Raw genomic sequence first — 27,264 nt, forward strand, 5'->3', positions numbered from 1 at the left:
AGAACATTAGAAATTTGAATTAGAGAACATTCTCTATAGTCAGGAACACCTAATAAAAAACTCAAGATTCAAGATGATTAAGAAGAGCCGGGGACTTTTTTATTAATGAATCCTTTATTCTCTGTGTTCTCAGGCTTTTGGAAATGTCTACCTCTCCCTGAGCACATTTAGCAGCTTTATCAGAATTAAGGTAATGATTCCCTCACCTCTTTTCATTGTGCTGCCATCCGGTTTCTAACACGTTCCCTTACAACCTGCAGTGAGCCATTAAAAAAAAAAAAAAATGGAAAGCAGCAGAATTCAGAGGAAGCTTCTATTTTTCCCAATTTTCCTAAACTCAGAAACATCTGAAAATAATCCAGCTGCTACTTAAGCACCTTTTTTTTTTCCTGTTCTTTTCACTTCTCTACTAGTTTGCCTTCCCCAGGGCAGAATCTTTGCTAGAGAAACTCCTGAGCCCCATAGGGCTAAGCTTCAATAAATAATGGACCAGGAGGAGATCTGGCCAAAAGTCCACTTTCTTTTTACAAGAAAACCACACTCAGTGCCATATTTACACTAAAGAAAGTGAGAGACTGCAGTCCTAAGATGGAAACCAGGCAGATTTTTGATGTCTTGAAGCAGATCCTATCTTGTACCTGTGCTTTTGGGCTTGGGGACTTGGGGAGAGGCACTACTTTTCAGCAAACATCTGCTAATTTTCAAAAGGATAAAGCATAAACCCAAGAATTACACCAATGAGTTGAAAACTGCAAGAATTAACAGCAATACAAACACAGGTTTAAATGAATTGGAGACCAAAGGAGCACAATCATAAAAGTGAGGCTGAAACTACTGACTTGTCACCTTCCCTTCCTCCTCTATCCCCCTTTCACTCCCCTTTCCCTTCAGTTTTCTATCTTCTACTCATCTTTATCTGAAAGGGACCTATCAGCTATTATGTGGCTGACTGGTAGTGATGAGACTGCCAAAATGTGACAGCCTTATCTACAGCACAGCCCTGCAAATTGCCAACCATTGATCCAGCAACCTGTGCCAGCTGATCAGCGCAAAGCTGCTTTGATTTCTTTTCTTCTGGGAAAGAAATGAACTTCTCTGCCAGCAGCCGCTATCCTGCCAGTGCTATTCCCCAGCCAAACAAAGGGCCTGAAAATGAGAATTTAGTTAGATGAATTAACAAGGCATCCCTTTCTCATCACTTGATTTTTTTCTGTACTCTGGATGTTGCATTGCATCCAGAAATGTGAGGGGAAAACAATACAACTGATTATCATAATTTCTCTTTAGGCTTCATGGACATAAATGTCTTCCAGGTACATGGCTGTGCACTGCCAGATCCCCATAAACTTATATCCCAGCAGCTTTCCAAAGCATTCTTCCTCTATTATTACAATCAGAATCCACAACCAAAAACAATTTAGCTAGTTATGTCCCACTGTGAGACAGAATCCTACTTTACTTAGTTTCTTCTCCCCAGATGATGTCCTTATGGGATCGCCTGAAAAACTCTATTTGCCTCTTGAAAAGGAAAGCAGAAAGGATAGAAAGGCAAACTCCCAGCTCTGGTTTTACACCTACATTCTATAGCTTATGTACAGTCATCCCCCAGTTTATAACAGCTTTACAGAAATAATGGGTGTGTGCTTTGACACAGAGCAGGTTAAATATAACAAAGAAAGATCAGGAATATCACTTTCTTGGCTAATTTATTCAAAATGGGGCATTTCCTAGTTTCTCTCTTTTTAACCCTGAAAACTACATATTCTCTTCATGGGCAGCAGTCTATGCACAGGTTCCAATTTCTTTTTATTTAAAGTAGTCAGCAACTGCTGAACAAAATAATAGCCCAAATATTGGCAAAAAGGAACTTGCTGACCCTGGAATCAGAAGATATTTACAAATGACAAGACAGAGCTTAAGCCCTGACGTTTTGACTCCTGCTTCAATATACAGCAGGATTAGGTAGAAAAAAATAAAATTCAAATGATTTTGTCTTTATTTGCACCAAAACACCTGACTAAACAAAAAGATTTGGCTGTCTTCCTTTTTTTTTTTTTTTCCCGAAACATTTTTCTTTCCTCCAGAAGTTTCTCATTTTATACCATCATTTCCTTCACTGAGTATTTCTCAGTTTACCTAAACTTCCTGCAGAGCTGTGCTTTCATGGGCTCTGGTTTTACCTCTGCAGACACTTTCAGATCATTTCATATTCTATTCTGAATTCCTGAAATATTCTCAGGAACTTTTGATGGACTTCATTACAACAGTGTATTAAGCCAGAATATTTATCAGCCTACAACACTGCGTTACAAAATTAGCAGGGTGCTCATTGAGCCCTTTCTTCACAAGTTGGGGTTTAAGTGCACCAGGAAATTCAGCCCTTCTTTCCAGCTGCAAAAGATTTGTTGCCACTTCACCTGAAATAAAACATTTCACATTGATGGACATCTTCTGGCTCCAGGCAAGGCTAAATCCGTGTAGCCAGCTCCAAAATGTAACATCAGAAAGGAACTCACACCTCTCATTACATCAGAGAAAGATGTAAAATATGCACCGTGGCAGCTGAACTCCTCTGGGAAAACAGGGTTTGTCACGCTTTATAACACTTCATCCTGGCTGCTGTGGTGCCTTTCCTGGCCTTCGGTGTGTGGGATAAATCAAAGGGGACACAGGCAGCCAGCAGGGAAGGGGCACCCATTCTCTGACATCAGGGCAGCAAATGCACTGTGCCAGTCCTGGAGGACGTTAAAATGTTTTTTATCCTGAGTTTTCTATGCAGGAATGATTCCTGTCCTCCTGGCAAGAACGTACTTAGTGTCGTTTATAATTCCTCTTTCAGATGTTACTCATGCCTTCCCCCCCTTGAGTTCAAAGTCTCCACTACACTTGGAAAAAACCCCACAAAAATACCGAGATGCTGTACCAATAAAAACACTTGAAGAATGAAAAGCCACACAGAAAAAAATATGAAATACTGAAAGATTAGTGCAGTAATTAGCAAACATAAGCTAATTCATACTTGTAATGCAAGAAAATTTAAGAAAATAACTTCAGTTCCCTTCGGTAAGAAGTAGAAACTGTAAAATCTACTGCAATTGTAGGAGTTAAATTCCACATTCTGCTTGAATGCTCGATGGGAAAAACATCATCCCTGTCTAACTAAAGCACTCACAAAGGGCTTAACTGCAAGTACATGAGTAGCTGAAATTAGAGCATCTAGTTATCCAAACTTCAGTGGACATTTAAGTGCTAACTTAGATTAACATAATTTTACTGATTTCCCATCTTGGTATGTTCTTCTGGATATTGGAGGAGCATCAGTTTATAGTTCCATGGGAATACGAAGCTTGGAATCATTGCAACACTTTTAATTTCTCATTAGGACTTTATTTACTGACTGCAGATGCGATGGGGTTTAACTGCAGCCTGTGCTTGAGGGTTCCTGAATCACAGTAAATTACAATTACAAATAGTTGCCTTCCACTTCCTTTCCACTACTTCTTGCATTGGTTTCAATCATGCCAAAAAAATTTTAGCCAGCCAGAGAACTCTTACCAAATTGTCACTGACTGAGTAGAAGCAGTTTGCCAAGGGAAAAACTGGGAACCAGTGGCAGAGAGAGAGAAGAGCCACAGAACCCAAGCCAGCATTTCACAAGCTGAAGGTCTAAGAGCCTATTGACAAAAGCAGGCAATCCCAATTAAGAGCAAATTACATAAACAGGTAACTGTGCAGTTGGGAATTCAAGACCGTGTTCACCCACTGCCTACTTACAAAATTGCTGAAAGCCTGGGTCAGGCACTTTCAAAAAAAATCATACATCACATACACCATTCGATGCTTCTCGTTTGTCTGGAAAGCCTTGCAAAGCCTTATTATGCCATTTATTTAACAAAACAACAAGACAATTAGAAAAATAAATTAAAATAATGGTAAGGGAGCTTCAGACGTGAGTGAGAATATCAATCTGTGACTTTGACACAAATAATTAGGAAAATTATTCACTTAGTGTAACTTCTAATGATCTTACACTTAAGAAAAAAAATACAGTGAGACAGAAAGACAAAGAGCTCATAGAAAGTGCAATGGAGATGCAAGCTGCCATCTTTCTACTTGTTTCAGAGTCACTCCTGTGACCTTGGCTAAGCTTAACGCATTTTTCATCCTGCATTGTAGGAAGCTGCTCTGATTTTCTGCTGCTTCTTGGTACCTTTATATTCCTCACAACTGCTTAGGTATGAAGTCACCCACAGAGTGACAGATCCCCACACTGCACACACCACCACACTGTTGGATGTCTGGGATGCCTGACAAAGCTGGGAATGAGATTATCCTCCCACCATCACATCCAGAGTCCTGAAACCTTCTTCTCTCCAGAGCCTTCATCCCAACCAGCTCTGCAGCCAGGAAGGCAGCAGTCCTTAACCTGCATGAGCTCAGATGTCTACTGAGCTTCCCTGGGATTACAGGACCAGAAAAACAGAGGCAGACAAATGATATTTAAGTTGCCTTATTTACATTTGGACAGAAAAAACATTTTGGCTCCCCAGAGTCTTCACATTCTGTCCCATTTTAGGTAAATACATGGTGTGAACTACCCACTAGGTAACTCCATAGGTCCTGCTTTACACTCACCTTGGCTGTGGTGAAAGGAGGAGCCAATTCCTGCCTTGTTTTTATTACCTTTAACCACAACATTATCCTGTCTGCAGTCCCCAGTCACTTTGCAGTGTCCTGTTTCTTCCCTGTTTTCCTCTCCAGGATTAACACAGACACTCTGAGCTTTGCACACAGACACCTCCACAAACACAGCACCCATAGAGGCCTGGTGGCATTGTGAATTCAATCTCAAAAATGACATTACGGTGATAAGATTTTTAATTAGTTTAACGCTGGCATATCTTCCTCTTAGCTCTCATCACATCCACGAGCTCCTAACGAAGCTCTGGGGGTACAGATAACCACGGAGGAGGCTCTGCAGTGGGCTCCCAGCACAGCCCAGTGAAAGAACAGAGCTTCTCTCCATTACAAGTTTGTGTGAACAGGACAAGATAAATGTACTCTAAGTGCACTGGGGTCACGAGCGTGGACTTCTCCTGAACCAGCCAGTGAACCCTTCAGCCTACAGATGAGTGAGGAGAGGGACTGAAGCAGCCAAAAGCAGCACAGGGCTCTGTATGGCAAAGCCAACCTGTGAGAAATATGTCCTGCCCACACTGCAGCACAGTGCTGCTGAAAAAATGGGGGTTGTTTTGTCCTTTTCTAGGTTGGCAGGAAGAAGGTGAATTGTTGCAGGGATCTGACCTCTGCCAGCTGCTGCCCATTCCCAACCCTCATCTCCACTGGAGCACAAAGCCTGCCAGAGTGCTCCGGGCTGTGGGGCAGTGCAGAGCCAGCCCTGATTTCGCCACCCCATTGCACAGGGTTCTTTGAAGCCATTATTTTGCTGCCTGCAAAACTCTGAGGATTTTCAATTTTCGGAGATGAATGCACTGCCTGTGCCTAAAACACTCACGGAGCGGTCTCTGCTGAGAAAGGTCTATTTAAGATACACATTTAATTATCTCCCATTCTTACAGACGTAATTTCTAAAAAAAAAAAAAAAAAAATTGAATCGGATTTTTCAAGTTTTCCTTCCTCTTGAAGAGCTGCTGCCATCCCCACTTCAGTTCTCCAGTTGATTAGGATTATTTCTCCCAGCTTTTTTTCCTGCCCAACCTCTCATCAAGAGCCAGTGATGTCTGTGCTGATCTATTAATATCATATGGCAGCTTTCATTGTGTTCACTCACAGTTTTTCCAGGAACTCTTACCATAAAATGATGCAATTTTTCAGCATTGCCTACTAAGTAGTTTACACTCCAAAGCAGGAGGATTGAGAATCTTCATAAACTATATCTTATGTAATTAATGATTCTGTGTACATGCTGTAAATTTCTAATCCTCGCCAAATCTAAGTTATTTAATTGATTAGGTTAAATGCCACATTTCCTAACGGAGTTTTCACTCTTCCCTTCAGATATGAATGAAGTGCACTGATGAGAAATGAGCCAGAACCACTTCTGTAAGAGCAGAACCTACAAATGCCAATCCTGTCCAGCTCCCTGAGAACAGAACTCAACATGGACAAGCCCCAGCACTGACAACTGCAGGAGACAGGGTGTGGATTCCAAGATACCTGGTGTTTGTGTAGTCTCTGTGGCAAAGCTGGATCATCATTATTAACTAAAATGAGTTTATCCCCTGGTAACAACCACCTCTTCCAGAAATGTTTAGTCATGAACCAAAGAATACCTGATAAAACAGCACACACTGACTTTTACCACAGCAAAATTGTGTAAATAATCTATTGTCAAGGATGAACAACACTGCACAACACACTCACAGACACACTCTGAATTTTCATTGCAATTGCCACACACTTGGTAGAGTTGTGCAAAATCTGCAATTATTCCTCATACCATTTATTTGTATACAATGCCCTGGATCAATCCTTAATTTAAATAACACTCAGCTCCAGACTTCTCTCTATATTAGACACCTTTCAAATGTTGATGGAGGGAGAGAAAAGGCAAGAAATAAACAGGGTTTGATTCAACTCAGCTCAGGGGAAATGTGACGTGTATCAATAATGGGGAGGCAAATTAATCTTAAAATTACTACTGGGTTTGACAGTGTAATATACACCTAAGATTTATTGCCATCTTCTCCTCTGCAGTTTATTGAGCTCTCAGTGTTGCTACTTACACTTAGCCATGTGGTTGCATCTGTTCCCCTCCTGAGTAAGCTACAATGACTCCCTTTTTGCTAGAGAATTTCTGTGAGAAAGTTTTGTTTGTTGATTTCCATAAACAATCCCAAAAGGTTCGTGCATGACAGAAATGGTCCTTCCTAAGAGGCCAGCATCAAGCACTTCTATCAGTGCTACCTCCTCAGCTCTGACTCGGAATGCCATTTATGTCAAATACCCAGGTCCCTCTGATATTAAAGGGGAAAACCCTACTGAGGTGAGCCCCAGTTAGACAAGCCTGAAGCAGTGCAGGGATAATTTATGAGAAGGTAATGGCACAGTTTCTTAACACCAACAGATGGGAGAGGGAGAAGGCTGGAGCATGAATGAAGAACATCTTTAAAACTCCAAGAAACAGAAGTACAGAGTGCACACAGGTATATTCTGTGTCCAGATCAAGCTGTCTCCTTGTACTCCCATTAATATTTCAGAAGAACACAGTTCAAAACAGGTATGAAGACAGACAATTAAGAAAAAATAATCTAGTTCTGTTATTAAGTATATTCCACAGAGAAACAGCACTCTGCATTTCAGCAACTACCTTTGCCTTGATACTTAATGGTTTCATAAGTTATCATTAAATAATGGTAATTATTTGCCATGGCAACTATAACAATATGTAATTTATATGTAGTTTTGAGCTGTAGGGATAGGTCCATTTCATTAAGCACACAGCTAACGTACAATGAAAATATCTGCACTTTCAATCAAACAAAGGAATGTGTTTGACAACAGGGTGAGATGGCTATTTGTCCTCATTTTCCAAACAACACTAAATCACCTGTTTTTCTCCAAATCAGAGTGTATTTTGTTACTGATTATATTAAAGCAGATGAAAGCATTTAGTTCAGTGGGGAAATACAAAGTCAGTAATTTAGATAGCTGCCATTTCACGTGAAAACAACAAAATCCCTAGGTAGTTTGTAGAGGAATATTTAAAGGCACATGGTTAAAAAAAACCTCCAGGGTTTTTTCAGCCGCACCCATTAGCAGGTAGAAAAACTTCTATTAATCCACTAATTTCACCACTAGTGGCAATATTAGAAAACAAATAGAAAAAAAAATAAAACACATTTGGTAAACAAAACAGAGCCCTGACATTTCAGTCAGATCTTTTCCACTCAGCTTCATATATGTCTGATTTTTCTCTCTGCCCCATAGAAGACTCTTAAGAAGTGGGAAATCTATTTTATGATAAATGGACTGGAAAACCTGATCCAGACAGGTTTTTTCCTCCACTTACACAAATCTGAGCCTGTCACTGCTGGTGGGAGGTGCAGGATGCTGCTGTACCCTGGTGCCAGAGCACATCATCCACATGAAGCACTGCAAACCTGAGACCTTCACAGGAATTCCCTCACAGAAAAGGAACAAAAAGCCTGGAAGACATTCAAAAGTCTCTAGAAAAGGAAATGAAACTAAATTAAAAGGAAATGAAGGATTAAAGGAAGGTAAAGGATTGGGAGAGGCACGCAAATTTGATGGAAATGAATAAAGGGGTTGGAAAAAGGGAAAGCAAAAAGCCAAAAAAACCCCAGCAGCTGGAGCTCAGAGATACACCCAGGAAGGGACAGAGCAGAGTCCTGTGCCCGTTTCATGGACTGACAGCAAGAAATGAATCAGCAACTGAAGGACAAGAAGGTGCAACAGATTTACTAAGTGTCTTTGATAAATTACTCTAGCTCTCCATAAATTGTTCCACAGTGCTGCTGAGGATGGAATCCCTGGCACTACTGGGGGCAAACAGTGTGCTCCTTGTAGTAGCTCCTCCTTAGTTCCTACTGTGAGCCTGCAAGTGTGCTCTTTGAGTGTGAACACAAGAAAGGAATCCCACTTTGCCACTAATGTACATGTCTATGATATGAGAAGCATCTCTGGTGTCACACAGAGGTGCAGCTTTTTACACTCACCACTTGTGGTGGCGTGTTTTCAATGATTAAAAAAAGAAACCAAAACCACAAACCCAAACTAAAACCAAAAAGAAATCCACCAGAGACTGGAAAACAATTTTAAAGTGTTGGTTCAAGTGCACAGTGAAAGATGAGATAAATTTCAGCATTTATGAGAAATTTCCTTTACACATCCAGCATAAATCTATCAGTAAACCTGCACAAAAAAAAAAAAAAAAAAAAATCTACTGCATGTACTCCACCACCTTTTCCAACTTCATCTGAACCTTGCAGTCCAAGAAAACTTGCTGACATCCAAGAATTGAGCTAGGTATTGCATAACTGTAGCACAATTACTGTATTTCACTGGATGGCTTCAATCACTCATCGGTTGGAACCCTTTTAGCCTGATTTTGATAAAAGCTACCTTTGATCTGCAAAATACAACTAGCCAAGCTATTAAGGCCATCTGACACAGAACACAAATCAAATGATGAGTTATCAAACAGCTCTCAAAAATATCCTTGAAAATGAGCATATTTATTAATGTCTTCCACTGCACTCCTAACAGTTTTATTTTTGCATATCAATAGTTAAGAAGCATTAATAGCAGCAGCACTTTCTGAAGTCATTAGATCACTCTGAAAGGAAACGTCTTCCTAAGGAATCATACATTTCCACCAGACATGGTGGCGTAATGGAGTTAAATTATTTAAATGTAATTACAAATCCAAGCAAGCACTGAAGCCATGTACCAATATTACAAACTGACATGGCAACAATATATAATGCATTTCCACCAGGCGTGCTAGGAATGCTAACAACTCTTTTCTTGTCTACTGAGGAGCTCTCAAAGCATTTGGGCCTAGAGAACTTCCATCTTTCTGATTCCCTTTTGTGATACTCCAACATATTTCTTTTACAAACCCAGCTACAGTGTGCTAAGTGACCAGGCTGGATTTGGAGAAAAAAAATAAACAAAACCCACACCAACAGAAACCTCAGAAAAAACAAAACCATCAGCAAAATCTACTGCAGAGGGAAATGGATGACAGCTGACTGACAGAGAATCACAGAGTTTTACACTCCCCAACTTGGAAATAAGTAAATTATATTTCCCACACAAAACCACCCCGATGACACAGTGCAATTGCTTGTGAAGTGAAACCATAATCCCAATGCATCCATTTGACTTCCCATCTATGTTATCATATCCCATTGCCAACACTTCTCCTTTCAGTACACAGGTTAGCACAGGAAAAGCAAGTTGGCAAAAAAAAAAAAAGAACAGAACATTTGAAGGATGGTGAGAAAAAGAGAATGGAGAAGCAAAGAAAAGGCATCAGGGTGAATTTTAGCAATTACCAGCCAGTAAGGTAAACTCTGGAGCTGAGGGTAAGCAGTAGAAGGCGAGACACAAGCTGTAATAAAGATGAACACAAAGTGGACAACACAGATTAAATAATAAGTGCTTGGAGTATCCTGCCCCTATTGTAATCGACTTTCCCTTTGTACTGAGTCTGAGGAATCAAATCAAAAGCCACACACACATTGGGAGATTATTTTACTGCAACCAAACTGTTTTAGCCCATCTCTCTCCCACTTTCTATTCAAGGGAAGCTAAGACCCATTGCAGTCCCAGACCAGCTGAAGTCCAAGCTTTCTTTTTGGTATTTTCGTTTGGCTTTTGGGCCCCCAAAGAAATTTAAAAAAAAACAACAACAACAACAACCAAAAAAAAAAAAACAAAACAAAAAAACAAAACAAAAAAAAAACAAAAAACAAAACAACAAAAAAAAAAAGAAAAAAAACCAAACACCAAAAATAGTGGCTCCATTTTCTCCAGTGCCTACTGTGCTAAAAATCCCAATTTTTAATTCATAACACCTCCTATTTAATATTTTCCTTAGATCTCTGCTGCTAGAGGGATGTGATTACATGACACTTGGAGATTTAAGAGATTGCAGAAGGATTTAGTATATGAATCTTAATCAAAGCTGTAAAGCAAATGCAGAAAAATCTTCCTAAAATATTCAATGCAAATGTTATGATTTTCAATCCAGTCTTATGATCCCCAAGCAAATGAGACTGGAAATGTTGGATAAGAAGACCCTAACTTTGGGAAAAAAAAAAACCAAACTAAAAAACAATCAGGTAGAATTTATGCATTTATTTTTTAGAGATTTCTGACATCACCAGAGGGAAGATGCTGCATACTGCAGGTAGCACGGCACTAACAGAGAGTTCCAAGAGAAATGTCTGAGAAGGGATCTACCCTATCACACCACGGGAGTAAAACAAAACATTCTGTCATTTTTTCTTTTCTGGTTTTCCAGGACAATGTAGTTCTTGAAGGATCTTGGCTAAAGCAGTAAGTGGTGCAGAAGTGTCTTGCAGGACATTTTCTGAAAGTGCCCACAGAGAAGCAGCTCCTGGTCAGGACCTTCCCTCTCCCTGCAACACCCTCCTCCTGCCCAGGCTGGGTCTGGACCAGCAGCACCCAGCAGCCTCTGCTCCCCAAGGTGCCTGGTGTTCCTGACCACAGGAGTAAGTCCAAGTGCCTTTTCCCATGTTGTTCTGTAGGTTAATAGGTTCACAGCTCCATGGAACAGTCCAAATGAAGCTGGAAAGCAAAGCCCTCCCCTCTCAGGATGCGCTGGTTTGATGCCTTCTCTTTCCAATGCCAGCAGATGTCATTGTCTCCTAATCTTTTTTTTTTTTTTTTCTTATCAGGAGTGATGCATTTAACTCAAAGGCTCTCATTCACAAGCAGGGAGAATTACAAGTCATCCAGACAAATTTATCTTAGCTAGAAATGAGGGAAATTGGCTGATTTGCCACTTCAGCTCTTTCCAGAGGATTCCAGCATGTCTGGGAAGTCTGAGCTCACGCAGGCAGCTCTGCAGAGCCTCTACCTGCACGTAGCACACTCCTAAAGCTCTCCTTATTTGATTATCATTCTGTACCTTCTGCCTTCAGGCCCTCCCTTGCATGGGGAAAGCAGCATTCCCAGAGGGGAGCAGTCCCTTTCCGAGCATTCTGAATGATTGGCAGCCCTTAGGCTTTATAAATATTGCACTGACTTAAAAAGGAGCTGCAAAATAAATGATCAGTGCATGGCAGCCCTTAGCAGAGTCTTCCTCAAGTGATAATAATGAAATCAAAGCAATTCAAGTTCGGGGGGGGTTGGATTTGGGGGTTTTTAAATCTATTCTGGTAAGGTAAGAACTCTCCATCCACTTTGCAGATTCAACAAATAAGAATATGGGGGTGCACAGATTGTTGTTAGAAAAAGGAAGATGAAATGGAAATGAAAATAGTGGTCACAAACAGAGAAAGAGACTAAGTTTTTCTTATGAAACAGGCAGTAAAACTGATATTATTCACACACTGAGTCTGACTTTATCCTCCTATTCAGAGTATGGATTTTTACATGCCAATTTTTAAACTATTTTTACTGCCCATCTCACAGAACTCGGCTCACATAGGCAGTGTCTTTGATTTTCCTTTCATCATTAATATGCTCCTGTTTCATTTACTGCAAGAGCATCAATGTTTGGTTTATTTCCTCATTGGAAATGTACTCATATCCTCACTCAGCTCCGAGGACAAAATCCCAGTGCCACATTGCTGAGGGTGCTACAACAGTAAGTCGGTCTCAACCATTTCCCAGTGACAACAGAGCTTTGATTGGAAGTCAAAAAGCTGGGAAACCTTGAATAGTGATTCACATAGCTGCTTTATACATATTTTTGTCATATTTAATACAAATGAACTTTCAGACTTCAATCACCTTATGGGCTGCTCCTACCAAAAAAATCAGTTCTGTACTAAAAAATATACTCGTCTGCAACTAATGAACAGAGGTTTGCTCATTATCACTCTACTCATTGCCATCATTTGAAGGACTTAATCAATGCTGTTACATTCCACTGCTTTCCTAGGAACTCACAATCCAGCAGTTGTTAATGTTTGCTACAGCAGGTCAAATTAATATTTTGGAAGAGGTTGTTAAAAAATTACTCCAGAAAACACCTGCATGGAGAGAAAAACATAATGGTACCAGTCTGTGCATGGAACTGGGGGATCTGGAGCCTCCCTTGGTAAATTAATGTTGGCATAATTTGATTATGAATAAAATTGAACCCCAAAAGTCAAGGTTTAGTTTTCTGATTGAGACACTAAAGCAGGAATAAGGAATTCTAGATTTCAGTTCAAAGTTTCTCACTAAATACATGGGGTTTTGAGATAGTCAAGTGCATTTAAAATCAGAAAATAAGGAGATTTCACAATTACAGCATCATGACAGCACTTCAGTGTGAAGTTCAGCTCTGTGTGGGGAAGCCAAGCAGATTATTGAGTACCTCAAATTGCACTTTTTCCTAATGTTTCTCATAAAATGGATTGCAAATACTATGGATGACTTTGGAAGAGAGTGAATAGCCACAAGCCAAAGGTGGTATTATTAAATAAAAGAGTCTACCAAAAAGCCCAACGCAAAATAACATAAAAGTAAGATTGGCAATAATTCCAGCCTATATCCAAATACCAACTATGGACAAGAGTTCATGAAGTTAAATGATTACATTTTCTTTCCATTATTTGGGATAGCACTTACGGGTTCTTAACCCATTGCAATTACAGTGTGTGCAAGTAATTTTTATCCAATAAGTCATCTCCTCAATTTGTCTCCAGTGAAGTAGCAGTGCAATATAACTGTTACATGATGAAGTGAATATTATTTTTCTCAGAGATTTATTCAGTTTGCAATTTCTGCTGTAGTCCTTCCAACAAGTGTGTGTGCCATTCCCTCCGCCACACAACAGCAACACTGAAATAGGAACAGGCAGAGGAATTGCCTTGTGAAATTTGTTGCACAGACACGTGATTTTTTTAATTTCTACTCTGATCCAGTCGAGATTTTGGTTTTCCTTTGACACTGGCTGCTGTTTCAATTGCAGATTTACTCGGACAACACAACACTTAAAATGAGCTGATTCATTGGGCTGTCTGGGTGCTCCTCTTCAGCCTCAGATACCTTCAAGATTAGTCTCAGGTTGCTGCATTTTTGTCATTGACATCAGAAACACTATGAAAAATTATACAAAATTGTATTTATTACTATAGATATATTTTAACACCTGTTTGTTCCCATTATCTGAACCTCATCTTCATGCCCTAACACTGATTTTTTGTGTGTGTCCTACTTGTTATTGAATGAGATGAAAGAAAGAAGCCCAAAAATGCTGGAAGGGAAAAGTTGAAAGTTACATTAGACTGAGATTAACACCTTTGAGAGAAAGAGCTTCAGCTAAATAAAAAGACTGTCAGACAGGTGGAAAGAATTTACATTACTGACGGGGCATCAGATGCAAAAGAACTCCCAAGGGTCACTTCCAAATGTGTCTAGCTATGGGATAATGCAATTTAATATCTAAGAAAGCAGCTTGTGCTATGGACCAAAAGCAATGTCCTTCCTCTCTCACTGTGAAGACCAAGAGGGACCACAAATCCTGTAATAGTTCAGGAATTGTTCAGTACTTTTGAGTCTCCCTCAGCTGCTCAGAGGACAATCAACTACACTGAGAATTAGTCCACAAATGGTGCAAACATCTTTACGTCAGAAACCCAACAGAATTAGTGCAATTATTCCTATCTATATACCTGTTTAGTTATTGGTGTTTACAGACAGATGAAAATCTCAAGTTTATGTTAAATGCCTTCATAATGAGGTGTCTAAGGTGTGAAAAAATACCAAAATTAATTACGAATAGTTACAACCTTTCCTATGCAGGAATTTCATTAGAGTTTACAATTTAAAGAATAAAACCATTTCAGATCCAGTTAAATACGAGGTTCCTTAGCTCTGACGTGTGTTTGAAAGCAGAAAAATGTAAAAACCCCACCTCTCACACTACCTATGGGCCTTGATATTTGGGCAGCTCCACAAGCTGCCCAAATTGTTTCCAGCAGCTCAATATATCTCACAGGGATTTCAAATTAAATGCAAAATACAGTACCTGAAGTGGAAGGCTACTATTTCATACAGATAACCACCATGGTGTGGGTCTCTCCTTCCACAGCATTTTGGAGAAATTACAATGCATTAGTAACATGCAATCCAAAGGAAAAGTATAAAATTGATAGCCTAGAAAACATCCTGTGTAAAATATCAAACTGTATTTATAAGAAGAGAAAAGTTTCCAAATAAAACTATGTCCTATAAACTTCTAGATGAAGGTGAACCTTCACCTGGAGAGAAACTGTTCTGTCAGTAATGTGCTGGTGTTTGCTGCAGTCCAAGGAGCACTTAGAAAGCAGCCCCAGTTTACTGGCAATACAGCCCTGGGTTTTTTATTCTAACATTTCATGAGGACAAAACCCATCATTTGAATGTCAAAGCTTTTGATTTGAGAAAAAACAATCAAAGACTCTGGAAGTAAATGCAGGTACAATTATTTTAAAATGTGCTCATGCATGTCAGTGTTGTCATGTGTGTGTGTGTCTCCTTTTTCACAAATGCAGAATCTCTGAAATGTCCCATTTGTGTCTCAGGGGCTTTTCTCCCTCCCTCATGATCTACATTCTCTGGAATACTGCAACAGGACTCGATAACTCCATCAACAAATGGATTATAATGGATGGAAAGGGAAAATAATTTATATTTCATGATATGCTTTAAGGTACTCAACTGAAAGGCCTTTCAGGATGCCAGTGTTCTTATTTCTCTAATTTTTAAACAAGTCAAAGAAAAAAAAAAAAAAAGTATATATATGGATAGGTTAATTCTTGTTTCACTGGAAAGCCAGAACCTTCACATCAGCAAAGTTGACAGAAGTTAACTTGCACTCAAACCAGAGAATCAGATTGCAAGCCTCAAACCCTGAACATGTCGTTGCCTTTTGAAAGGATTCCGAAAACACAGTGAGCAATATGCACAGAGGCTTAGAAATTGAAGACAAGACCAGCAGGCTTTTCAGGGTTTGCAGCTGGGTTTTCCTTCACACTCCTAAGAGCACTGGAATGGGGCACCAGCTCTCAGGTATTACTGTACCAAATATTACTGTATCCTGCAGCCATAGGGAGGAGAAGAGAGAAGATCCAACAGGCAGGAATTGTGCAGCAAGATTGATTTATTTAATTATTTTACAAACTCTTTTATAGACTTTTTTCTTCATAGTCTAATTGGACAAAGGATCAGCCACCCCTTGGGGGTGATTGGCTAAAATCCTAAAACATCCATCGTCAAAATATTTTTCTACTCTACTATAAACATATTCCTACAAGACCACAGGTGTTCATAGTTTATAGAACTTCTGCTAATCTCTTTGTGAGAGAGAAAAGTATCCCAGGGGCTTAGAAAGCAGCAGGAAAATTCCTTGCTAACAGCATTTTTGTATCCACACTCGGGAACCTCCCTGAGCTCCCTGCCCTGGCACACTGAGGAACATTTGTCTCCCAGGCACAATTAATTCCAAACAGCTCACGAGGCACAGGGATGTGGATTTACCACAAAGGAAGACAATTTCCTGCACTGCTCTCTAGCTAACTGAAGAGTGGACAAGTGGGCAGATTTTATTGGAAATATGGGATAAACCTTGCTGCTCTGGAGTGTTTATTTCAGTGCCTCTGCACAACCATTCATCACAGCAGAAGAGGTGCTAAAGCCATTGTGTTAGAAAATAATTTGATTCATGGCACTTGATATGGAATCATCCCAATGTGACAAATCAAGCTTTAGGGACCGCATCAAAAGCTATAAATGGTGAAGAATGTATTGGGAAGCAAGGATTCCACCTCCCTGGACAGCAGTATAAGTCCCATGCTAAGGATATGTTGTTTTAGGCAAGTGAGAAGTGTGTTAACTGAGGGACTCTGTGCTTCTGACATCAATAGACTTCTTCATTTCAGGAGAGGCAGCTAAAGATCATCTCAAAATGAAGATTGAAGAAAACTATTGGTTACTGGAAGTCACAGGACACCACATCTTGCTTGAGGTGACTGAGATTTGCCATGAGCTTTTTCTCCTCTCTCCTTCATGAGAATTCCCTCCACACGCCATCACTCAAGTTCAAGCCAGAATCATCTAACTGGTCCAATTATCCCAACTATTTTAAGCTTCTACTGCAATTACAGAAGTTTTACTTCTTACCCCAGGTCACATCTCAATGTACCAACCCAAATTTTCTCAAGTTCTTCCACATCCCTACCTGCTCCTTTCCAGAAGCTCCACAAGACACTTTTAAAGGAAGATCCTCTTTACAGGCCTCCTTTGAACCCATTCCTGGAATCACCAGGCATGTCTGACTTTGTCAGCAAGTTCTTATGAGGGAGTATAAACATATTGCTCTGAGGTGCTGGGATTCAGCTGTGGCAGACAAAGCTCAGCTGACTCCATGCATCATTTTCTGATGATGAACCCACAGACCATGCCTTGTCCTCAAGAACAGGACTATTTTCTGGATGACCAAAACACTACAACAGACCCAGAGCTAAGCACAGACTCATTGATCTCGATTCAGGCAATAAACCCATTTCAACATTTAAGTTAAGCGCTCGGTTTAGACTCTAATAGATTCTTTCATACTCTGCTTTCTTTGATCCCAACTTTCCTCTAGCTACTAACCTTGAAGGTAGCACATAGATTAAATTCTGAATGATACACTTAAATAAGTTGCTGTTAGCAATGTGTTATCGTGTGACACTTGAATCTATGAATTCTTTCACTTGTCAATGACAGCTTAGTGATAAACTTCCCTCTCAGCCACAACATCCCCCTGATGCACCTTATTTTCCCAGTTGCTTTTATGTTTAACAAAATGTCACACAGATACAAATAAATAGGAATATATTGCATCAAATATTCCTCATGGTAGCATTTTCTCAACAGACAATGACACAGAGAGATAGATTTGTTTCTTTGGAAAATACAAGCAAGTTTCAATGAACTGTCTTGTTCAGCTGCAAGTGTAGACTCCCAGAAAAACTGCAGACTGAGGTATCTTCTCTCCCTGTGTTTCCAGATCTACAATAATGCATATATTCATACTCTAAAAGTGGGGATTTTTAAACCATTTTGACTGCTTTTCATTTTAAGCAGTTTGTTTTCTGCCTGCAAGACCCTTCTGATCATAAAGGTTAAAGAATCAGGAGGTTTTTCTAAACCTGGTATCCAGGACTTCACAGAAAGCATGCAGAAGCTCTATTAATTAAGGTAACTGCTGCAGAAAAGTATGTTATGCTGCATCAGCATCATGCAGCTGACCCAAAAAAAAGTTGTTTGTTAAGCCAGCTAAGCTCCATGTAAATTACAACAAGAAAAGACTGTGTTGGATCACATTTAAGATGCAAGTTTAAGCATATTTTTCTTCTCACTGAAAAACAAGTTTAAGGGGAAAAAAGAAAAAAATATACAATCTTAGAAGTAAAGAGAAGAATCTCAATATTCAGTAGCTTATAACACACATAGTCAGTACTGTGGGAAGCACTGCAATGAGTGTGTGGAACTCCTGGTTCTTTTCTGCTAAGAATAATGCTGGGGATTCTTAAAAAAAAAAAAAACCCAAAACAACAAAACCAAAAAGCAACCAAACTCAAAAGTATCATTATTCTCTGCCACCAAGAACAAGAAACTTCAACACTCAAGACATGTTACCTGCTCAGGGTACAATAAATATTTTCTTGGGACAAATCTGTGAAGCTCACACAAGAGATTTTTATGTAGCGTAAAAGAAATACTCTACATGCAGCAATTATTTATTTCAACAGGCAATTTATTAAAGTGGGTCAATCATACCATTTATTGCTTATTGTTCCTCATCCCACACAAAGAATTTAAATGGTCATCCTAATGTCTGAAACACAAACTCAGGCATGTCAGGTATCTCCAAGCACACCAGGAGAACTCCCAGATTCCTGGTGGCTTTAAGCAGAAGTCTCCTGTGGGAATTAGCAGCAGGTCAGCAAGCCTGTCTGGTTCCCACGTGGATCCTGGCACAATCCACCTGTACCCGTGAGAAACAGCAAACGGGACGGGGAGCTTGGACAGGCATTCCAGGAGCCTTTTATTGTTTTATTCCATTATCAGTCTCACATACAGAGTTGAGACAGAGATGGTACAAAGCTCACAGCACCACAGGCATCCAGAGCCTTCCTGGTTACAGAGCATTCTTAAAAGCTTCTCAGCCAATTAGCGTGCTCCTAAAAGTTACAGAGAACTGTTTTAACCAGTCCTACACAGCCCACGGGCATCTGCTGTACACAGTGCTCACTTGTTATACCTTATATAGGAGCACACAATAATCCATTATTAAGCTTAAACTTATCTTGCTAAGCATATTTTATGCAACTTCTAAACCTATCTCAGCCAAACCTAGAAACTCTGACCATTGTTTTAATGTCCTTGTTTGCTATATAATTGTATCCTCTTCCATCTGCAAGTTTTCCCTGCTAGAGCTAATTCCTAAATTCTTTTGCTTTATTTCTAAAACCTGTTTTCTTCTCGCACCTAAGAGCTTTTCCACCTTTTTGTGTTTCCCACAAAACAGAAGGGAGAAATCTAAACAATACAGAGAGAGAACAGCAACAAACTTGCACCGGGTGTTTTTCTGAATGCTTAGAACGCTTATGCTGCATAGAACCAATACTGGTACATTGCAGTTACATAACAGCCAATGAGTTTACTGTAGTAGTGAAGTGACATGAATGATAAACTTACAAAAGTGTATAGATGACACTGGCTTTGTAGAATAAACAGGTTTTTGCCTGGAACTGTTCTGGGGCCTGTATGTGTCGTACCCGTCTCACCAGCCACAGCCTCCTTTGTGCCATGTCCCTGTGCATGCACCCAGAAAAGGTTGTCCCTTGGGAACAACACTGAACAAACAGAAAGATCCCTGCCCCACTCCCACATGAATCTTAAGGCTACTTAAGGAACTCTGCTATGCTTCATTTGTCATGCTGTCCAGCCCCTGAGATCAAAGTGACAGCACACCTTCCCAAAGGTTTTAAGAATATGAGCCTATTACAGCATGGAAATATTTAGGTATTATAGAGGGAAGTACAACAGAGAAACTCCTAACTAAATAAAGCAACTTATAAATGAATCATTCAGCAGTATTCATACTCTGATACCTTTTCCCAGAGACAGCCTTCCCTCTGGAATACCCACAGACATTTTTGCATGAAAAGACAGAGCTTTATAATTTCAAACAGCTCTTACTAAAAGCACTGATAAAAGTAATAAACTTATTTCTGTTGTAATTTTAATATTTCCAAAACACATCTATATTTTAATCTCCCCATCTATTACTGCTGTGAGAGGAGAGGAATGTTTTCCAGCTGGCACTCCAGTTACTCAGAAGGCATTCCAACAGCTAAGAACTCTAAAGTTCAGCACAGAAACACAGGATCAAACAGCAAGTTGAGTTTGTGGCCTTAGAGAAGCCTTGTCCACCTTCCTGATGCTCCTGCAGATCTGCTTCACCGCCTGTATCTCAAGCTGCCCACTGCTGCCCATCTCTTGTGCTGCTGTGGTCACCCAACCCTTTCCTAAACCTTTTTGACACACAGAACTGGAAGAAAGTCTCTTGTTTCCCGCGCCCTGATTTTTTTCCAGTAGCTTTAACTCACAGAACAGCACTGCAACGAGCCTCACTGCCCATGTTCTGCTCTCACTAGAAGAAAGATAAAAAAAAGCAAGGACAACTTGAGCAAGCATTTAAACACTAGAACTAGAAAAGTGGAATTAACATGTTTTACTGTAGAAGCAGCACAGCCAGGAACCAAACTAGGTATTGGTTACTGGAAGCTCTCAGAACTGTAAGGAATCCTACACACAAAAAAACACTCAAACCCAAAAAAAACAGCCCCAAAAGCATTCTTACTTTTTAAACTAATATACACACACAGACTCCAATTAAAAAGGAAAAAGGCTCTGCTCAACGCCCAGGAAATAAGAGTATCAATCGCAAACTCAGGCAAAAAAATGTTGGTATGCCTGGAATAACAAGAGATTATTTAATAAAAGTAAATTAAGGTATCGAAAGGCCTGAAAGGACTGACAGGATTTGTTCATTTATCTGGCACCAGTGCCCAGAGAGCAGCCAAAAGTGGTGGCTGGAAGAAGAGATCCATATGCTCCCTTTGACACTGGTTCCAGCCCACCAACAGCACTGCACACGTGCTGCTGCTCACTCACACTTATCAAAACCCTCCTCTTACACAGCTGCAAACCTAAGACAGAAAGACAAAAATCCACCAAGATCTGATTTTACATTAAAAGCCTGATTATATGGACAAGGCCACTTTTAGCACGTCCTCTGGGCTTCCAGCACTTAAAGTACTGGGACAAACTAACAGCTTCAGAATTCATAATTCCACTCAGAAATATTCCAGCCTTCCTCAGTGATGAGTAATATGGGTTTGGTTTTTAGGGCTGGGGTAGGTCATGGGTTTATGTGTCTTTTGGGGAGAGTGGGAGAAGAATTTTCTGTCTTATTTTTAAAGTAATCCCATTCACTGCCAGTCCACCACACTTCATATTTCCCTTTGTGCTGTTCCCCATTCCGTGTTAAGCTTGGTGATGCAACATTATGCTTCCAATTTTTCTATTACCAAATCCATGAGCGGGTGCAGGTAATTTGTAAGGACACTGATTATTGGGCTCCCCTCTACCCTACCACCACCTAAAACACGTCACTAAATTAAAACCATTGCAAAACCTCTGAAACTCTGTGCCACAGCATTTGCCACAGAGAATTGCTCCTTTTGCTGTGTAACTGTGTGCAGTAACCATGTCTCTCTATAGCAATTAAATTGAATGATTTCACAGAGACAGGTATAAGCTCTCTTTGAACATGTATGTGCAATATTGGCTCTCACCAGGGATGAAATCCCAGCCTTCCTGGGATGACTAGTTTCTAAAGCTTCAGCTGGTGAAAGATTTGTGCATTCAAAGGAATTTTCAGGAAGGTTATTTTGGGCTGGAAGTGGAGTGAAACATAGAAGCTGTGCAGATACAAGTCATATGGAGGAGTGAAATTTTAGTGCCTAGTCAAGATCTAGAGTTTTCCAAAAACAGCAGAAAATGTTTAAACATTAACAGGCAGACATCCGAAACAAATAGTGTTGGATAAAACCTCCCCTGACTTGCAAGTATTTGAACAATTTCCAGATAGGGAACATACTCATCTAATCAGTTTGGAAGTGAGATTCCAGGTCCCTCAGCAATCTGTGGGGCTGGTCTTTGGAGCCAGAGTTTGCCTCAAGTCCAAGAGGACTATTTGGAAGGAGAGTGGTGCTCAGTATGAGTAAAGACAAAATTCAAATGTCTCCTTTTCACTGGTCGAGATGGAAAAGTTACTTCAGCTGCATTAAAATCCGTGAGTGGCTGATTTACCATGCTCTCTTCACAAAAAGCATTATAACACACAGCACACTGTTTTATCAGTACTTTGCAATTTCTATGACAGAATAGAACTAATCTAATGGTTTGCTCTTTTCCCTAAGACAAGGGAATGTGCTAAGTCAGAATTAAGCCAGTGCAGTAACCCAAATATTGTGTAAATGAAACATTTTAACAGGATCTGGAACAAGATACCTCTTAAAAAGTTGGTGCATCTGTCCTAGCTAAAACTTAGAGACATAACTGCAGTCTCTGTCCTCTTCCAGCAGGCAGATGCAGATATAGAGTACTTCAGCTTTTTGACTTGCCATTTTACAGAAAGGTTTAACACTGCAATGCCTGCTGGAGCCCAGGCTGGGGTAGCTGCATTTCAGGAAAGCATTAGGGCTGCTACTGTCAGTGCAGTCACCTCCACGTCAAATGTATTCCAGCATCATGCACCTACCAAGTTGTGCTGGAGACACTTTCATCCACTGAGACTGAAATTGTGACTATTTGATGTTTCAGTAGAAACCAATATATACCTGTCTAATTCCATGGGAAAAAAACAAAGGATTTCAATTATTTGCTGTTAAAATTATGCTAGAAAGTGTTCAAACTCAAAGAGAAATGTTACTATAAGATTAATATATGACACCCAGATCCATAATATACACGTATGTGAGACAGTCTAGCAGCACTTCATCAGCCAGAGAATTTGCATGTTGGAAATTGCAAAGGCAGGCAGAATGTAATGCCTGATGAGAGCTGACAGGCAAGGGATTAACAAGAACAGGGACAAGTAATTCCACCGTAGGTTTTACCTGTAACTGACACAGGTAGAAGTATTTAATGAATTATTCCAAAGAGATGAGGAGAGTGACACAGTCCTCCACCTGTCTCACATCAGCTCAGGAGCTGTGTGATAGCTCCTGGCACCTGGTAGCATCCTGGATAAATCCTGGATGGAATTGCTGCCTTACTCACATAGAGGCAGGAATTAGCTTTAAGCAGGTGAAATGCAAAGTGACTTTACTGGGGGATCTTGATGCTGAGCAGGGATACAAACCCGTCTACCAACAAGACTTTGCATTACATGGTTATACCTCTTTTTCAGGACAATGGAGAGACAATTAAGCAACTTGTTCAAGAATCCAGAACAATCCCCTGACAAGGAGTCCCAGCACTCTGACTTGCTGGTATTATGCTTTCCATGGAGGATCACCCTCTCATTCCTTTGGCTATCTGTGTGCATTACTGAATATTCAATTTGTGATTCATGGGATTACAGTGGGGTTTAGTTTGCCTCTGGATCAGAGATAAAATTTCTGAATAGAGCTTTGTGGCTTGGAGTGTTTAGTTTTCCTGTAACATCATTACTGAGTTAGCTACACACATCCTAGGACATCAATTCCAGATATCCTGCCAAAGATCAGATGAGATCCAAAGGACTGCATTCATTAGCTGCCAAAAAAATGCTGGGGGGAAGGGATAGAAAATTGCCTACATCTGTGATAGTGGAAAAAAGAAACACCACGCAGTTGAATATGAAAATACAAGCAAATATTTACACAAGTTAAAAACGAGTGTGGCAAACCAAATTTTATTTTCAAAACACAAATAAACTTCTGGATGTTAGAGAGAATGGATTTTTGAACAAAGCTTCATAGAAGCACTAAAGGAATATTTTCACCTAATATTTAGGTAACATTTTCATTTGCTTACTTTTGTACTTTGTTCTTGTAGCACTCTCCCAGGAAGAATGGAAGCCGCTTTTCTTGATTGTTCCATTGTAGTGCCTGAATATCCTGTATTCTCTACAGATGGAGCTGTACATTAACAGAGCTGAGTTTGTACAAACAGCTCAATCAATGTAACACAGGGATTAATCATCACATGCCTGATTTCCCATAAATGCTGGGGAGAAAAACGAGGGCTTGCAAGGAGATCCTTTTCAGCCCTCACAGGAGTTACGTGTTTTTCAACCTCTTAAGACACTTTGGCCTTCAATAGAATAGAAAAGATTTAATCTTTTTACTGGTTGTCCCCCCACCTAAGTCCCTGAAAGCAGCATGAGAGGAGCTGGGGCACTAACTTGCTTCCTGGCATTGACTGTACTGATGTTCATTGTGCACGTTGCACACACACTCTCTTTGCCAGGGCACTCTCACTCCAAAGCTGCTTTATTTTACAGCTTCCCCCTCAAAGGCAGCATTTCATTGCTGGGGCTGCCTGTGCTGCTCCTCCAGCAGCTGCTCAGTGCATCCTGTTCAGGAACTGCAGCCTGCATGGAGCTGTGCTGCCCCTGCTGCACCAGGAGTTGTGATTACACCAAAGGCTGGCCATTAAAGCAATGTACATTACGATCTTTATCTCCCCGACAGATGAATTATTCAAATTACACAAATATAGTGGGTTTCCCTTCCATTCTGTGTATTTTTGCATTAATCTGAGACATGTAACTTCAACAATAACACAATTCCTGGAACTGGGAACAGAAGCCCGACTGTGCCAATAAATGCAAAGCAAAGAGTCCAGTTCTATTTTCCATACATTGCTGCTAGCACATTGTTAACTAATGCAATCTTATCTTTTTTAAATAATGTTTGTCATTTTGAGCACACACAAAAAATTTTAGGGTAGGGTTTCTTTCCTGTAAGAAGAGCCTGTCTTATGCACTGCTCTTCAAACAATACTTACAATTTCTCTTAAGTTACTTTCTATAAACTCTTCAAAAGTGGCCTCAAAAGCCCTGTGCAATAGTGAAAGGGGTAGCAGAATAAAGAAGCTTTAAGATGTTACTTATATAAGTTTGATTCATAGTGTAGGTCTGTCAATACCTTGGACAGTAAATAAAACAAACAAACAAACAAACAAAACAGTTTAAAGCAAACACAAAAGAGAACAGAGACACGAATTCCCATCAGTTCATTTGCCTAATGGCTCTTATGTAAGTTAAATAATTGTTTAACATTGTCTTTGAAAGCTAACAGATAACTTATTAAGTTCATTTTGTTTAGTGCTAAAATTTTTAAAGTATATAAAAGTGTTTTATAAAAATACACATAAGAAGCTAGAAGGGACTTTATATATTTAAAAAAAAAAAATGGAAGGATTTAAAAGATTCCATAAAGTTATTTCAGTATCAACCAAGTCCCAGGAAGCTGCTCACCTTTGCAATAGAAACAGATGTAGTTTCAAGGCTCCCTGTTATTCCTGGCAAGCCCATTCCTAGCCCGGTGCTGACAGGAGTTTATTTCCTCTCCTACAGCCCCTCAGCTCTGCCCAGATAAGCAGGCAAGAGCACAGAGACAGAGATTTCTTTCCATATTCATCATAATCCTGATTTCTTTCCATATTCATCATAATTCCACACCCTTCAGGGTAACTCTGGCCAGAGCTGCCTATGGATCCTCAAGTGCCATGAAGCATCATGGACTTACTTAAAAGCTCATCCTGAGAAAGTGGAAGACAATTTAAAGAAAGAAACAAAGGAGGGGGATCTTTCAGCTCCTCTGTACGTGAGCCAAAACAAAAAGGGACTCTTGACACTGCATCTAAGGCTCTCAGAAGGCAGCCAGCACTACCCAAACACAGGGTGGCTTAGAATGTGCTTCAAAAGAAACCCTGTAGAGTAGAACATCCTTCTGACTGACCCTTCACAACAGCTGTAATTCTTCCCCACTCTCCCTCGCACCCAGTAACTCCCTTTTTTTGTACAAGCCCAATAAATTTCCCACTTCAGAAAGAGGATGGAACACATAGTCCTGCTAACCTCTAAAAATCTGCTCTGTTAAACTCTAGCGTCCTCTTTTACAAATCATCTTTGGCAATCCCAAGTAGCCACTCAGCAGAATAAAAGCATAACTATTACTTTTATAAATAGAAATGATGTATCCAATCCTTTTTGCTCTATTAAGCAATTTAACATAATGGTAAAGGAAACAAAATTGCCCTTGTTTGGAGCAGTACATGCATCTCACACTCTTGGAAAGTTTGCTCCCCTTGGACTGTGGAACACAGGAGAGACCTGAAGGATCTGCCCTCTGATGACCACGAGCTCTACTCCAGCCACTTCACTTGAGCTGAGCCTGATGCTGTTTTGGGTTTTACCTTTACTCTTTTTATCTATTCTCTGCATTCTTTACACATATATTTGTAGCTTCTTATTGTAGCTTAGCTGCAGTATTTTCCCAGGCAGGAAGACAAAACACATTCTGAGGCCCCATGCTTAGTTCTCCTTAGACTCCAAGGCCGAAAAACAGCTCTTTGAGACATATTTTCATCAAGAAAGTACAGACCAATTTGGGGAGGTGGGGGGAATTGCATCATCACGTGTTGTCCTAATTAGTGGTTTTTTGTCTTTTATGCTAATTTGCCAAACTTGTAAAATTGTATGCACTCCCATGGGGGGGGGTGGGCTTTTGTGGACATTTCTCCATAACTGCCCCTGGAGGCCTCCAAATAAAAAAAACAGCCTTTATATTACCTCCTATATTGTAATTACCTTGAAAGTGTATGTTGTTTCATTTCTAGGCTGAAAAAGGCATCAAGCCTTAGAAATTCACAAGGAAGTTTGGAGTCTGGAAAGCAAATGCAGGGAGCACTGCCGAAAGCACATACTGAAAGGTGGAACGGAGTCAAAATCAGACGAAGACCAGTGAAGGAAGCAATTCCCAGCAGGCTGCAAAGCCCTGTTGGTAGGACAGCTGGGGGTGGCAGGTGCAGTGCGACAGTGGCAGGGGAGCAGGGATGTTGGCACTCCAGCATCTGCCTGCCCCTTCCCTCGGGGGCTCCACACATCTGCGGGGCCCCGCCGGGCACGGCTGCTCTGGGAGCAGGGCCGGGGCCAGCAGGGCTCTTTCCATGCCCAGGACTGAGCTCCTGGGTCAGACACCTGATGGGAAGCACACGGCAGCATCTCCTGGGGCGAGCGCTCTGCCAGAGTCCCTGCTCAGCCCTGCCCGCTCTCCCTCAGCTCTTTGCTCAACACTCTCCATGCAAGGCTGCCCATTTGCTCCAGGCCCGAGGGCGATTTAGTTTTAGACATTAGTGAGGGAGAAAAGCCTCCGTGTGAGCGGGAGCCTTTCCACCTTAGGGTCTATAGGACAATTTAAGTAACAGAATGATGATTTTTTTTTTACTCACAGGAGTTTTGCCTCTGTGAAACAGCGACACAAAAGAGTTTCAGAGGGACAAAAC

The 27,264-nt window shown here is 40.4% G+C and overlaps 1 protein-coding gene across 9 annotated transcripts in view; it reads right to left on the minus strand.

Moving 5' to 3' along the window:
- Positions 1-27,264, minus strand: part of PCDH11X (protocadherin 11 X-linked) — a 436,859-nt gene that overhangs the window by 178,782 nt on the left and 230,813 nt on the right. Inside the window, exon 6 of one of the 9 annotated variants that reach the window (XM_069015041.1) lies at positions 10,880-13,767. The exons of the other annotated variants lie outside the window; for them this stretch is intronic. Within the exon in view, the coding sequence (XP_068871142.1) occupies positions 13,759-13,767 (9 nt within the window). The 3' untranslated portion in view covers positions 10,880-13,758. Of the gene's footprint in view, positions 1-10,879; positions 13,768-27,264 lie in introns of those variants that run through there. 9 annotated transcript variants of the gene reach the window in all.

Source organism: Aphelocoma coerulescens, chromosome 4A (assembly GCF_041296385.1).
Source record: "Aphelocoma coerulescens isolate FSJ_1873_10779 chromosome 4A, UR_Acoe_1.0, whole genome shotgun sequence".
Classification (NCBI taxonomy): Eukaryota; Metazoa; Chordata; class Aves; order Passeriformes; family Corvidae; genus Aphelocoma; species Aphelocoma coerulescens.